This window comes from Malaya genurostris, chromosome 3, assembly GCF_030247185.1.
Source record: "Malaya genurostris strain Urasoe2022 chromosome 3, Malgen_1.1, whole genome shotgun sequence".
NCBI classification, from domain to species: Eukaryota; Metazoa; Arthropoda; class Insecta; order Diptera; family Culicidae; genus Malaya; species Malaya genurostris.
The window spans coordinates 199,335,625-199,351,840 of NC_080572.1; the positions used below are offsets into that span (position 1 = coordinate 199,335,625).

Consider the following 16,216-nt stretch of genomic DNA (forward strand, 5'->3'; position numbering starts at 1 on the left):
TTTTGGTATCAAACGAAAACGGCACCGCAGAACTGTGCGTGTGGAGAATCGGAACGTGGAAAATGTTTCATCGGGGAGTTAAAAGCAGGAAGTGCTTTAAAAGACCCGAGTTCTATTGATGACTCATTCCATCGTCTTGGGCGGGGTGGCGGCCGCTCGATGACAATCTGTTACTGTAACAAATAAATTCGCTGTCATCCAGTTGGCGCGGGCAGAAGGAAAAAAAATGAGCGCGATCCAAGGACATGACGGCATGTAGGAAGCACAGTTCCATGTGAACGCGGGGAGTCATCAATTTCCAATAAACGCAATTTTTCAAACCCAAATTGAGTAGTTGAGTGAGCACGGGAGGCTATAGATTTGGCGGAATGAGTTTGTTTTTTTACCTATTTCCATTTTTTGCCTTCTAATGATGGGTGGGAGGGGAAAATTGAGCACTGCTTCATAGTGAGGCACCGACGATTACTCAAAATAGCGAAAGGAGCGAGCTCTGGAAAGCAGGTACGTAACGATGTCTATGAAGTTTTTGCTTCGGAAGTTCGCGAAAATTTTAGCGTTCTTTCGCCATGGTCACAGCTAAAATGGAAGCGAACTCTTCTCGCTGACGTATGATCACCGGTTCCTGGGAGGCAATGAGTCATCATTTAAAAGCAATTTATTCGGCTCCCTAAATTATTTTTCATTTTTCTTCTATGCTCATCATTTTCTCTGTTACTAACTATTAACATCTGTCGGGCTAGAACTACAGTCAGTAGATTGTAATGTGCAGGAACTAAAGTTTGGTTGAAATTGGGAAAATTTTTAGCTGGAGGCAGCAGACTAAAACTTTATTAACACTGATTTATTAAAAGACGACAAAGTCATTTCTCAAAGTTAAACGCAAAATTTAGGTAAACCGTTAAGCCTCTTATCAACATCCACTTTGGAGAGAATTCCCGATGAATGAGAGTTATTTTACAGTGACCACAAAAATATTTCAATATTTTCTTTTAAAATATTCAATCAATTGTGAAAAACTTTTTTACGCTATCGTAACTTGTACAAACAAATTTTCGTAACAGTTAAAATTCCTCACATTTTTCTGTGGAAAACAATAAAGTCTACAGTTAGCGCATTGTTCAGAATACCACAAATATAATAAATTTAATTGTAAAACTTTAACACAGTTGGAAAATAGTACCAATAATCATCTGATTAGTCGATTCATTATATTATATTGTTTATTACTAGGTCTACAACTGCGGACTGTGTTGTAATCTGTCGTTGCATATTTGCATCGGTCCTAAGCTAAGGCAAGACCTGAAAACTAGGGTCTCGTTTTGTTCCGGCCCTTATTACTTCTTGATGTCATTATGAACATCACGCCCCCAACATTTTGTCGAAAAAAATAGTTTTTTCCACTACAGTGATCACTTCACTATGCGTGATACTGGTAATAGAGAAAATCCAGTGAAGTGATATGTAAGCAAGGATGGCTCACTGGCAACTCATCACACGATTGAATCAGTGCTATCAAAGAGAGACGGATATCATCGGCATGGCTCATTTAACATAGAATCGACACCAGTGCGAGAGCGAATTTCTCGCGAGATTTCTGTCTGAGAATCAAAGGCTAGCACGCTGCTGTGGGGATTCTCTCTGAAGCAACAAACGGTCGCTTATTCTCGTTTCGCGATCCGATTCTATACAGGCAGTTGATAATTGCAATAGAATCATTTTACTACTGCCGCTTATTCTAACTATGTGCATATAACCTTTGTATAAGTTGTGTCTATGAAAATGTCTGCGAATGCTCCACACAAGGGTTTTAAAATATTTTTGGGTTTTTTTTTGGGCGTGAAATACTCAGAGTATGAAGTGGAGCGAAGAAATGTAGCAAATTATCTCACGGTTTATGCATTGAGTGACTCGAACTCTTGTAGCATCTTCTACCGGATTGAAAATGTTGTATACAATATAGATAGCAATGTAGCAGCTTCTGTCAAATTTTTGGCAATCACTAACACTGCATTTAAGTAAAGTGAATGTGAAAGTGGAAGTGAGAACGGTAATAAGGGCCCCAATTTTATGTCAGAATGTTTCAGTTCCTGATTGGCTGATTTTGATTACTCCGTCCAGACAATAATGACAATAAAAGCTCCTGATGGGCTTATGAGCAGTGTTAGTAAGTATAAGGGAAATCAAAGCAGAGTTGAATAAAATACATACCTACTTTCCATTCGTCATAAGACGCTTGCGATTCATACAGAAAGAGTTCACTTTTACATTCTTATTACTTACACTTGATGTTAGAAACCCAGAATGGATTTCTTCTCATTGCAAGAGTTAGATTTATAAATGGATGTTTTTAAAAAGTACAGTCCGGGAAAAAACTAATCGTATTATGCAGCTATTTTGATTCATAAGTATCTCATGTGACGTTGATTGAAACAAACAGGTAAGTCAACGATTTTCAATTCAAAAAGCCTTGGTATTACATTCCTGTAGTGGAATTTGACCTTCTGTTTCAACAGACTTCGCAGCCGATTCAGAGTGTACAGAACCATTGCATGGCTGGTACTACGATTCTACTGACACTACGAATCCTTCCAGGTCGGAACTCGAACATACGACAACTGGGTTGTAGGACCAGCGCCTTATGCATTGAACCGCCAACCCGGGACATGCAAAGGTGGCTTATTTATCATGGAGTGACTGGGCAGAGTTATCCGTTATTATTACTTGGTTATCTACCTTGGAGCGACATACATATAACAGTTGTCGTGGTGCTGAATTTTCTTGACTAAAAAAAAATATCAACATCACTGTTATGTGTCGTACCCAGTAGTTGAAATATTTTCAGCATGGCGAAGGTGACGAAAATAAGAATGATGTAGGAAGAATAAGAAGCCAGTTGTCAGGTCTTGTCTTAGGTTCAACGATGCAAGAAATTACAGCAAAAACGAAGTGAAAAATTTGAAATATTTCTGTTAAACTGACGCAAAAATTCGATGCGATTACACTTATTTTCATCATATTCTTTGAGCCTAGTAATCCTACAACCACAGATAAGCGGAGACATTGTTTTGATTCCGATTGAAAAGTGGGGAGTATTGAATCCAAATAGAAAGTATATGAGATTTGAAAAAAACGCGGCTGATTGTTTCACTGAATATGAGTAGAATTAATGGATACACTTCATTTTTTGCTGGAAAGATTTTTTACATAAATAATCAAAAAAATCACTTGCACTCAAATACAACTGATGTGTCGCCAGAATTTTTCTTATGTTAATCTTGTTGCCAAATTTACGACTTTTCACTGCACTGATCTCTAGTTATAGGATCACTAGATCCATGCACTCATTGCAAACAGTATCGGCGAACCGTTCAAAAAGGTTTAGTGTTAAAGTTGGTCCCGTGGTAATTTTTCCGAGCTACTAATTTTTGTATAACAGTTTCATACAGAAATCATAAATTCCTCCCGGGTTAGAGCCTATTAACAGCTGAACGTTTTATATGGGCGATCTAGAATATAATTAAAACTGAAAAAACGTATCCCCAGCACGCAGTTCTAGTTTCATTTATTCGAACAGTTCTACTGTCAAATTTAAAACTGGCATACGTTGCTGTCCTATTTAGTCTATTTAAAACACGAGCAGGGATGCCATTTATACAGATTTATCTGTATTATACAGATTTTTACATGCGCATACAGATTTTTTTACAGAAGACAGATTTTGTACAGATTTTTTAAACTCAATACAGATTTGTACAGATTTTTCAAAAAAAAGGAAAGGATAAAATAATTTTGGTCGTTTGCGCTCTTTTTGGTAGTAGTGACGAGGTGAGAGTTTTGTAATCAATCGACGAATCACAAATTGATCTAAAAATCTTTAAATGGTATGGGTAGTTTAAGTTGAGTGCTGAGATCCTACATCAACTCACCAAGCCAACATTTTGAAAGTATATGAAATTGAAATTATGTTTTGTTGATTCCAATTGTTGATGAAAAATTGAAAGCATTTAATTTCGTCGTTGTAGAATGATATGAATACCAAGCGCTCATTCAATTCCTTATTATAAAACCCTAAATTTTGGGAAAAACATTACCTCAATAAATTTTCATTATAAATATCTCGGTTTTAAAGTGGATACAGATTTTTCATTCTGGGTAATACAGATTTTCTTTGAAAATATCTGGCATCTCTGAACACGAGTAAAACGCGGCTGGGGCTGCCAGTTTCCTTTGGTATAATTTCCGGATTTAAATTTTAAAACGGACATAAATCATGCATCTAGAACTAGAACACTCCTGAACATGCCCTTTATCCGTTCAAATATTCCTTTACGAAATAATGAGCGTCAAAACCACAGATGCCAGGTTTGCAGATTGGTATGTAAATTTGCTAATTCGTTTGTTAGCACACTTTACAATTAAGCGGACTTTTTTGGCAGATTTTCGAAGTTTTTATAAACAATCGTCCAATTTAATGACTTTTGCTATTACTGTAGGGTTTTTGTTTGGTTTTTCTCGTCATACTTTTAAATATTGAGCGCGCATAGGAGCATTTCTATACACAGACGCCTTAAATTTCACCTGGCATCTCTGCCAGAATATTGAACAGCTGTTTTAACCCCTTCGCTGAAATTAACTAGCGTTAGAGTCACAAGAAAAATTAATCGGCTGGTGGATTGAGGTCAGTTTCAACTGGTAAAAGCTCGACAAAAGTCGTTGAAAGCATCAACAAATGTATATCTGTCAAAGATGAGCAACTTTTTAGAGTGAACGGTCTACGGTAATAGTTTATTTTTATAGTTAAACTAGACAATGTTTCGAATAAAGCACGAGGTTCTGAAGACCAAGGCGTCGATTAATACAAAATATGAATGAAAAGGAATCATACTATGCACAAAATAACCATTATTTCAAATAAATAGCACACGTTTCTAAAAGTCCGTGCAAGTTGTAGCCGATGGCAGATCACATACGCATTATCAAGATGAATTCATTGTGATTGAAGTTTACTTAATAATTATTCTGCTAATAGAAATTTGTCATTGTATTGTCGCTCAATTTTCTCGAAGAACGTCAAACTGATTTCAACAATTCCATTTGAAAACTATTATTAGGTATAAATGGCGTAACCAACAGAAAGCGTTCTTTTTTTAACAAAAGCTACTATTGATTTGTGGATCAAGTTCGAATATCAAATGACTGTGATTTCTCGTTCTGGAGATATAAGTGACGTTACTTACATAACGCAGTGTTTTTTAACTACTGGTTTTCTCAGAGATGGCTGCCTATTTCAACATGTCCGGACTCGTTTGAAAGCTGCTATTGAATTGTTGATAGAGTTAGAAAATCAACGAATTTTTAAACTTAGGCTTATTTAAAAGCTAAAAATATTGATCAAATTTGGAAGGGTAAGAAGAGAGAGTTCGAGAGAAATAATAATGTATGTGACGTCATCGACAAATCACAGTATTTTCCAATGCAGCAAAATTTTCTTGGAGATAAAAGTATCGATATCGAAAGATTTAGATTCGTTTGAAAGGTTTGAAAGATATTTAAATGGCAAGAGAAAGGCATTGCCACATCACTAGGAGTATTAAGAACCGTTTTGTTTTTCTCATATAGAAAGGTTATGCAATCACTTGAAAAACCTACTAGTAAAAGTTTTACATATATACACCACTGTTGCATGAAGTGTGCACGCATCATGAGTGCGCGTGTTTATTTTCTTTTACCTCTAGCAGTGAATCGCACCAAAGTGCTAGAGCAGAGTTATCAAATTCTCTAGGTGGATCAGATATTTTCACAGAGCTGTACACGCCGGCGAGCACTCTGGTTTGCGTAGAAGAAGCGTGGGGCACGCAAAATCAGCAAAGTAAAACAATTTATCGTTGAATATTCGTTTTTCCTTGCAAGTTTTCCATAGCAAGGCCAGATCTACTCTCTATGTATTAAAGTTCCCAGAAGTGTATTTAGGCGAGAGCACGTGAGACCGATTCATGCGAAGAGAACGAGTTTGTCTCGCACCAGCTTCTTTCAACACAAGCACACACTCAAAGTCTGTCTAATGGACACTGTGAAGAAGTGCGCTTTCCTCTTTGTGTGGTGCATACTAAATGTATCCGCAGTGTAGAAATGAAACTTACGCACTGGTGCATTATTCTTGTGAAATGCCATCACTGCTCATGGCGAACATTTTCTGTTCCAAAGATATAATCGTTTAAGTGCCGTAACCGACTATTCGCACGACTTTCAATTTCTCAGAGTGAGTTCAATGATCAAATTCGAAAATTTTATTGCTGATACTTCTGATTCCGCTTATGTTACCGAATAAGCGGCGTAAGCATTGAGGTTTGTTTTAGTGAACTTTTCGAATCATTCTGAATGAATCCGAATAAATCTATATAAATTTGTTTCGAAAATTAGCTTAATGAAAATAATGTTTTAACGTTGTTTATTCATAGGCAAGAGTTATGTATTACCACACGACTGGGTGAATTAAGATGTTTTTTGTTTTAAAATTGATGCTTATGTTTTTGGAACTTAAAAACGTTTAGTTTTTAGAACTTAGATTTTTGGCAACACTGTTTTATGTTAAATGGACTGATCTACTTAACACGTCAATGTATAGCATGTCAATCGCAACGCAGTGAGTTGCAATGCAGTTCTTTTTTCGAGCAAAAACATGAAACTAGTTTGATAACAGGTCGATATCTTTGTTTCAAATTGTTCAGAATGTAAAACATGAATATAATTGATATGCACATTCTATGCATGTGTATGGGTGCGAAAAACATCTGTTTACAAGCGAAAAATAAAATTTGGCGTAAGAAAATATGTTGAGATCAACCGTTGGAACAGCATGTTTTGGGTGTATATTTGAAAGCTTTAAATGATGCAACTGCTTGTCATTTTAGAGCAGATATTTATCACAATAGCCTAGCCAACTAAAGACGTCAATATTGTAGTTTTACAGTGTCTATTTGAAGTTTGATTTTTTCAAAAAATAGAAGCAAAATACATTGTTCTCCAAAACAAATCTATACGATGTCGTGAACTCGTTTCTGCTGTTAACTGAACAAAATATTTCATGTGAAATCAAAAAAAAAAAATCTAAATTTCCATTCGTTATGGAATAGGAATAAAATAAATCCCTCGCAAACTCAAACCTACCGTAGGAGTCAATATACAGCACTAACCGGATCTGTTTACGATAAAACTAAAAGCAGGAAAATAAACCGGCAACCGTTCAACCTTACGCCGTAATCACATCGATATCCTCATCGTCATCAGTCTGTCCGTCACTGTGACTGCTCGGAAGCAGCACCGTGTTGCCTCCGGAAGTGTCACCCGTAGCGTTCAGATCATCGCACCAGGAACCGGTGGTGGTCGTGACCACGTCGATCGTCATGCTGCTGTTCTCGTCGTGCAACTGCTGCAGTTGCCGTTGGCGTGCCTCGTCCCGATCGATATCCTGACTGCTGTGGTAGATCTTCCTGCCGCCGACCATGTCGTCCTCTTTGTAGCAGGCCGATTCCAGGTGTTTGTTGAGATATGATTTCAGCGCGAACGTCTTGTGGCACCGTTCGCACTCGAAGTTTTTATCGGTGGAATGAGTTTGCATGTGGGCACGCAGATTGGACCGGTCGGCGAATGCCTTGCCGCAGTGGCCACAGCCGTACGGTTTTTCGCCGGTGTGCGAACGAAGATGACCCTGCAGAAGCCAAGGTCGGGAGAAGAGCTTACCGCAGACTCCGCAACTGTGGGAAAGTTTGTGAGTCAGCAGATGCATGGCTAAGGCGGGCATGGAAACGTACGCCTTGCCACAGGTCATACACTTTTTGGCCGACTGGGAGTCCAAACTGCGATGAGTTTGCTTATGACGCGAGAGGTTACTGGAAGTGGCGTACTGTTTGCCGCACTCGGGGCATTTGTATTTACCCTTGGACACGGTGCCGCCCGGGGACGATGGTGTTTTGCTGTTCGGTTGAGGTTGCTCCTGGTCAGTGACTGTATTGGTCGGGTGTTTGCTGGTGTTGGATTTTTTGCGATTCTTGGTGCGACCATCGCTGGAAATGAGGTCATCGTAGGTGTAGAGTTCAGCGGCTTTCGACTCGATGGAGTCCGAACTGTTGATTTTGGATTTTTTACTAGGATGCGAAAGTGCTATTCCAGCGGAGGAAGATTTTTTGGTCCGTTTGTTGGACTGGTTGGAAGACGATGATACGAATGAGACCACCGGTAATTTGGCCATCGGTGAGGACCCGCAGCTTTCCGTGTCGGATGAGTGTTCGGATGTAGGCGGCGTCAATGGAGCGGTCGTGGCGGCGATGGTCTTCACCACCGGGATAGCGGTTGACGTGAGTTCGTAACACGGAATTATCATCGATATCGGTGTCGATCCCGCGGGACACTGATAACTTCCGTCGACGATGTTAATGATGTTGGTATTCTGTACGATAGCAGGCGGGCCACTGGCGGTTGGTGCATTGGACGCGACAATGTTCACGGACGGTTCCGTGCTGGGGTGAAGAATTGTCACTACGCACGGAGCCGGAAGTGGGGGTAGGCTCTGCGATAACGACAATAAATCATGAGCGGCTTCCGTTTCTTCGATGCTACGGTCGCGGAATATCGGCGACGTGGCGTCATACTGGAACGGGGTGCTTGACGGCTGACGACCTGTTGTTGTTGTTGTTGTTAATGTTGTATTGCTATTCCTGCCGCCACTAGCTGCTGCTGCTGCTGCGAAAGATGAGTCGGTGCCCGTAGGCACTGGTGAAGGTGATTTATCTGCTTTCTTATCCGATGGGGGCTGCGTGTAAATTAACATCTGTTGTTCTCTTTTATTCGGATAATTATTATGGCTACGGCCGGATTTTAGCATCGCCGTCGCGACTGCTGATGCTTGTGGAGTTACTGTTGCTGCTGATGCCGAAGGCGACTGGTTGACGACGGAATGGTTTGAGGAAGCACTTACCGTAAAATGTCTTGAGGAATTAGCCTTCACGTGGCTAATGGTGGTGTTGTTGTTGTTGTTAGTACTGTTTGTGTTATTATGGCTGCTGGTTTTGATACTGGTGCTGTGGGAGGCGGTGACTGGCCCACATTTTATGTTCCGGTAATCGCTTAGCTGAATGGAGAATCCTGCGAACGGAAGAAAGTGAAAGGTAATTAAAATTAAAGCCCTGCTGTCGGAATCTAATTAGAGAGTGGTGAACTCGAAGTCATTTGGTGAAAACCGAGAGGTGAGAATGATAACAAATTGGGCTTTGTTAATGAAGCAAAAAGAAATGCAATGGATTCTAATTAGATGGGTAAATGTAGTAAAATCTAATAGATAAGAGTATTATACTAGTTTTAAAGTAGTAACTGTCAGTATATTGCTGTTTGGTAAATTGAATAATTGTCGTATTTGGTGTCATTTTAAACCGACGGGTAAAAGTCGGTTTGTTTTTAATTTAGACAGGAATTAATAAACCTATTCCATTTGAGACTAATTCCTTGGAATTTTCTTTATCACGTTACGTTGTGAATACGGGTAATGTTCACGTCAATGACTGAGCCTTTTTTCATATAACGATTTCAAATTGTCTGTTCGTAAAGTATACCTTACTATAAGTGACAAGTAATTGATTGCAAATATCATATGTAATACTAAACGTAGCAACCTCATTCTTTCTCGGAAACATGATCAGCAAATTATAACTTTATTTTCAGGAGTATGAGATAACTACAGGGTGCTCCATTTTTTATGTCGGTATGTAAACGCTGAATATTTTTCACATTTACAAACCGAGTGATTGCATCAGATATGTTTTGGACGTCAGTTCAGTACAATTTTTGCCATGGATCGCGCTTCACACCGAAACAGCGCGCTGGAATAGTGACACTTTACATCGAAAACAGTCATTCCATTGTGTTAACTCAACGTGCAGCACGTATAGGAAAAAAAACCGGCTAAAAGGCACCATCTGACAATACTATTCGTCGTTTCGTGTCGACTTGTTTTTGTGAGGTTATCAGATAAGCAAGCTTTACGCCAATCAGCCTCAAACTATTTACGAGCTCAAGGCAAACCGACACCGACACCCGTGATGTTCGAAAAGGTAATGGTAAACGCAGAAAAAAGGAGTCATGTTGTAATTGTTAATAATGGTGACCACGTTATTGATATTGTTTTTAAAAACTAATCCAAAAAATGGTAAGAAACCAAACTGAATAAAAATACATGATTTATAGAAATCGGTTGTTTTTTTCTCAAAGTTATTCAATGTTTACATACCGGCATAATAAATGGAGCACCCTGTAATTTTAATTAAAAAAACCCTTCTTAATCCACCTAGTGGTGTGATAATGCCTTTCTCTTTCTTTGAAAGCAGTCTGATGAATTTTTTATCATTTTATGAAATAATTTCTGACACTAATTTTGGCTCATTTTTGACACCAATTAATTAGGATTGGCTCATTTTTGACACCAATTAATTAAGATTGATTCGAGTGGTTCACAAAACCATGCTTCAGTGTTTATGTCACATACTCGGTATCGTTTTTTTCTATCAAGCGCTTGGCAATTACGTTCCCCGAAAGTTGATTTAAAAAAAAAATTTTTTTCGAGATGACACTAAATCTCGACGTTTCATGCAGTTTTAAGAGTTTCGGCATAAAAAAAATCGATTTTGGAAATTTCATGTAATTCCCCCCTATGGTGCTTTTTCAAGATCGAAAATTTTCAATCCCTAACCGCCGGGCAGCACCCCTTACGCATGTCCGATTTAGCTCAAATTTTGCATGAGGACATTTTTCGAGGTGCTTAAACTTTTGAGCACTAGTGCTTTAAGATTTTAGAGGTGATCCCAAAATATTGGCACCCTTATATATACGAGCGGTAAAAATCCACGGGTTTTGTCGGTTACGTCACTTATACCATCATATATCTGGAACCAAAAGTCACAGTCATTTGATCTTTGAACTTGATCAATGGCCCGAAAGTAGCTAGCAAACGAGTCCAAGTTTGTTGAAATCGGTTCAGCCATCTCTGAGAAAATTGAGCGCGTTCAAATATCTTCGAAAAGTGCACACACAGACATTTTCCGATCTCGTCGAACTGAGTCGAATGGTATATAACACTATGGGTCTCCGATGCTCCGTTCGAAAGTCGGTTTTTCCAGCATTTCTAATACCTTTCTATAGAGAAAAGCAAAACATGTTTCAATCCACCTGGTGGTTCAATTATGCCAGTTATTTTCATAAATATTACTAGAGAATTCTTCTTAAACATTTTATTTGAAATTTGAGTAGAAACTAGAGAGCTTATTTGGGAATGAACTGACATAACGTTTACAATTTTTTAACAGTTATAAGTTAAATTTAGAATTTTCCGTTTTTTAAGTTAATCGCATAAGCTTTTTATATATCAGGTGCTTCCGCTGTTTTTTCCAAAATTAAAAGCTTTATTTCGAAAAAGTGTTTACAGATGTATTATTCAAAGTATTGTCCGTCGCTTTCTCCCATTTTTCCGGCAATTTTCGGATCCCGGCTCGAAAACAGGAGTCCTTTTTTGACGCTATCCATGAAGCAATCCATTTTTCCAACTCTTCGAAGGATTGAAAATGTTGATCTGCCAGGCCGTGATCCATCGAACGAAATAGGTGGATGTCATAAGGGGCGACATCTGGGGAATACGGCGGGTGGAGTAAGACTTCCCATTTCAGCGTTTCCAGGTACATTTTGACCACTTTTGCGAAGTGAGGCCGAGCAATGTCGTGTTGGAGGATGACTTTGTCATGTCGCTTTTGATATTGTGACCGCTTTTCTTTTAGAGAGCGACTAAGGCGCATCAGTTGCGTTCGGTAGCGATCTCCTGTGATGGTTTCACCTGGTTCTAAGAGCTCGTAGTAAATCACACCGAGCTGATCCCACCAAATACACATCATAACCTTGGCGCCGTGAATATTCGGTTTTGCCTTCGACAAAGTAGCATGCCCGGGCTTTCCCCATGATTTTCTGCGTTTAGGATTATCGTAACGAACCCATTTTTCATCATCGGTTACGATTCGATGTAAAAACCCCTCACGATTTTGTCTTTGAAGCAGTTGCTCACATACAAATAGACGGCGCTCGATGTCTCTCGGTTTCAACTCGTACGGCACCCAGTTTCCTTCTTTCTGAATCATGCCCAGGGCCTTGAGACGTTTTGAAATGGCTTGCTGACTCACTCCCAACGATTCGGCAACGATTCTTCTTGGGTTTGGTACGAATTTTCATCAAGCAATGCTTCTAGTTGTTCATCTTTGAAGGTTTTTTCTCTTTCACCACCATGTTTGTCTTCGACATCGAAGCCATTATTTTTAAAACGTTGAAACTACTCTCGACACGTTCTTTCATTCAGAGCAGCATCACAGTAAGTTTCCGAGAGCATTCGATGCGCTTCAGCTGCATTTTTTCGAATTGTAACAGAAGAGTAAAACTTCCCGCAAATGGCGAGAATTGGGCACATAAACAGACATTTTCGAGCGTGAATAATACGAAAACAAGAATAACTGTCACTTAAACGGCGATGACAATTCGTTAGGCACTGTACATACTCACTTTAAAGGCATTATCATCTATGTATTTTGACCAGGCTCAACCGGTACAGCCACCTATCGGAAAACGGCGGAAGCAAAGTTGTACACCAGATAGGAAAGGCAAAACAAATTTTCTTATGCTTTTGGAATCAATGAGAACCAGAGAGAAAAATCCATTACGCTTCCGAACATTTATCGCATTCGAACGACAGTTGCAATGTATTCTTACCAGAGCTAATAAAAGTTATTTTCATTGATTCAAAATAGACGAAAATTACGAGAAATTAATCTCACTTCCCCATAGTGTGCAGTGTCGGCATTAACCGAAGCTTTGAGAATCGAAAACGGCAGAAAAAGGTTTCACAATGACTTTTACTTATTGGTGCTCGAATTTGTAGTAGTTTTGATTTCCAAAGAGGTTCTGGGATGTATTGACTTCGATTTGTCATATTTTAGTCACTCTTTATAGCCAAGTGTCGCAGATTTTAAATACATCGATGAAAAAATGAAAATTGAAATTCTGCTGATGCTCCATGCGAACGTTAGAGTGGTTTCGTATTGTCATAGAGGAAAGAGTGATGTTGGGAATTATACTTTCTAATTTTTTCAATGAGAAATGAAAATGCTTCGTCTCTCTTTGGTCACGGAAAGACCGAAATCAGCATTTTGGTGAAAAAATTAATTGGTTTTCTGATTTTAGTTAGTTTTTTTTGAGGCAACAAAAAAATTTTACTTTTGCAAATTTAGATATTTTAATACTCATTCCCTTAATAATAATAAAATATTTGTTGAAATGACTATTTTTTTAGTTGAATTCACCAATTAAACATGCTGTCATTTCTTAGCTAAGGCACACTTTATTTCCATTCGACTAATTTTTTAGTTGAATTAGAGAAATAAAACGTTGTTTTCAACCAACATAAATGGTTGAATTGTCTTCTGCAATTTGCAGCTGTATGGCGCACTGTCACCGAAAAAACGTTCACCCTTCAGGAAATAGCAAAAAGCTGGAAATATTAAGTTTAAAAGAACATAAGGAATAAAATTCTTTTATCATTATTAATTACGTCAATACTCAAGCCCCGAGTTCAAGTTGTAGATGGAAACGCATGGTATTTAGTTCTAAGGTCATGTGATATATGAGTTTAGAACTAAATACCATGCGTCTCTATCGGATGATGACAATTTGATGGAGACGCAAGGTTTTCCGAATGATTTATTTTTTTTTAAATCTGACCCGTTCACATTTTTTATAATTCTTAAAAATGCGTAATGTACTCATGAATGATTTATTTTTGATGTGAAATCTAGAGTGGTACCAAAATTGTAAGTGCGATTAAAAAAAAGAAAAAATTTTGAACATTTTTTTTCACATGAAATACATTTCGAAAAATTCAGAAAAAGGTTTCCCGTAATTCCTAAAATATTTCTGATTTTTTTCAATTTTTTTACTGAAGAGGTTTTTGAAAAATTTGAATAAATTGAAAATCAGAAGAACCACCCTAACTCCACCAATATGGCAGTTAAAGGGTTAAAATTTTGAGAAAATTATCTCCAATATAAACTCTTTCAAACAGCGTATATCAATTTTTATTCTTTTTGGGGGAAGTTTTTATATGCAACCCGGCTACACCCTTTGCAAAAAGTTTGCAACTAAAACATGTCTTCAGACCTGGGATCTTTACTCTGAAAAGAACTGATTATTTAAGTCACTTTTTGCGTCCGATTATTTTTGTCATTACCCTGAATTCTGCATCTGAAACTGTAATTGTGTTCAGGAACTCAATTCTTTGGACCTGAACCAGCCGAAATGAGGTGCTTTAGATGCACTTGCTTTACTTCCTGCTCAGTCAATTGCGTAGGCTAGAATAAACATAATGAATCAAGTGTTAACCTTTCAAACCTACTTCCTCAAGACCGTCGTCGCGGTTACGGGAAAGGCAAAAACGCGTCATGAGTTTTCCGCTTTGATACTAGTAGCAGTGTTGGTGATTGCCGAAAACTTGACAGAAGCTGCTCGATATTTATCAATATTGTATACAACATTTTCAATCCAGTAGAAGACGCTACAAGAACTCGAGTCTCTCAATGCATGAACCGCGAGAAAATTTTTCTACATTTCTTCGTTCCACTTCATACTCTGAGTATTTCACGGCCCTTGAAAAAATTACAGTCTGATAATAATTGGTGCTGTGTGGAATTTACCAAGAGAAAATCGCAAGTTGACTCATACTAGGTTGCAATATTTTAAAATTCTTGTGTGTAGCATTCACATACATTTTAAAAGACACAACTTATTGAAAGGTTATATGCACATAGTTAAAATAAGCGGCAATAGTAAAATGATTCTATCGCAATTATCCACTGCACATACAGGTTCGGATCGCGTAACGAGAATAAGCGACCGTTTGTTGCTTTAGAGAGAATCCACACAGCAGCGAGCTAACCTTTGATTCTCAGACAGGTCATCGAGAGAAATTCGCTCTCGCACTGTTAAATGAACCACGCCGGTTTTTTGTTACTGCGATGATATCCGTCTCACTTTGATGGCACTGATTGAATCGTGTGAAGAGCTGCTAGTGAGCGTTCTTTGATACGATAAAAGCCATCCTTGACTAGTAGTACATTTCGGAAAACTTTATTTATTTGTGGTTATGCCATACAACTAGAAATTGTATCTTAAATTGCTGATCATATTTCCGATGATATGTAGCAAAAATTATGTCGTCGCGTTCAATACAACAAGAGATATTCGCGATCCAAAACTCTTCACTCTTCCAAAGGGTGAATTATTAAAGGTTCCCCAAACGTCAAAAGTATTGTTTTTTATCGACTCTGACTCTTACCAAGAATCAAAATCTGATTACTAAGGCAAATCGGAGTTAGGACTTATTTTGTAATCGGCAATAATCGAACATACCTACCTTGGACGATCACGTGATGTGACAATACACAGATACAGTATTAGTTCTTTATTGTACATTTTTGGATACTTCGAATGGTATTAAGCGATTATTTTTCTGCTGAATCGTTTTCATTAGGCTCACTCCGTCGACGAAACGAAACGAATTGCAATAAATGCAAATGTTTCTGTCGGCTTATCACCTTCCTCTCGGCTGCAGTGGGCTAAATCCGTTCCAATCAGACAGCATCTCCCGATTAGACACGGACCATAAAACCTTACTCCCGAAATTATCTAGAACCCTTCTTCTCCAGAGGAGTTAAATCCTAGCCAAGCTACATACAGATAGATACGCACATAGATCCGAATAGTAGTAATCCAGCATCCCAAACCCGGTGCAATGCTATCCGAAAAGCTCTTCACAGTGTTCTTTTAATTGCAATTAATGTTCGATAATAATACACTTAAAACTACACTCCTTTCGAGGGAGAGAACCATGTCTACCACAGAACAAGGCAGCAAGGCAGAACCCATCCCTGGAACCTGGACCGGCTTGAACCAATAAATATTGAAGCGAAATGAAATTTAATGCATAAGCATCGAACGGACAACCGAGCTACAGGCACCTGATGGGAAATAAGGATCTCTTTCGTGTGTTTGCGGTCAGTCGAAGCTCCTCTGTAATGCGAGAGCCTGGAAGCATCACCTGCGGGCAGCAGCAGCAGCGGCAGCAGAACACAATGGCCGCAAG

The 16,216-nt window shown here is 38.6% G+C and overlaps 1 protein-coding gene across 1 annotated transcript in view; it reads right to left on the reverse strand.

Annotated features, from left to right (window-relative positions):
* Positions 1-4,777: 4,777 nt before the first annotated feature.
* The window catches only part of LOC131434825 (protein sister of odd and bowel-like), a 111,459-nt gene continuing 100,020 nt past the window's right edge, over positions 4,778-16,216 (reverse strand). Inside the window, exon 2 of the mRNA XM_058601996.1 lies at positions 4,778-9,141. Coding sequence (XP_058457979.1) covers positions 7,250-9,141 — 1,892 coding nt within the window. The 3' untranslated portion in view covers positions 4,778-7,249. The remainder of the gene's footprint in view (positions 9,142-16,216) is intronic.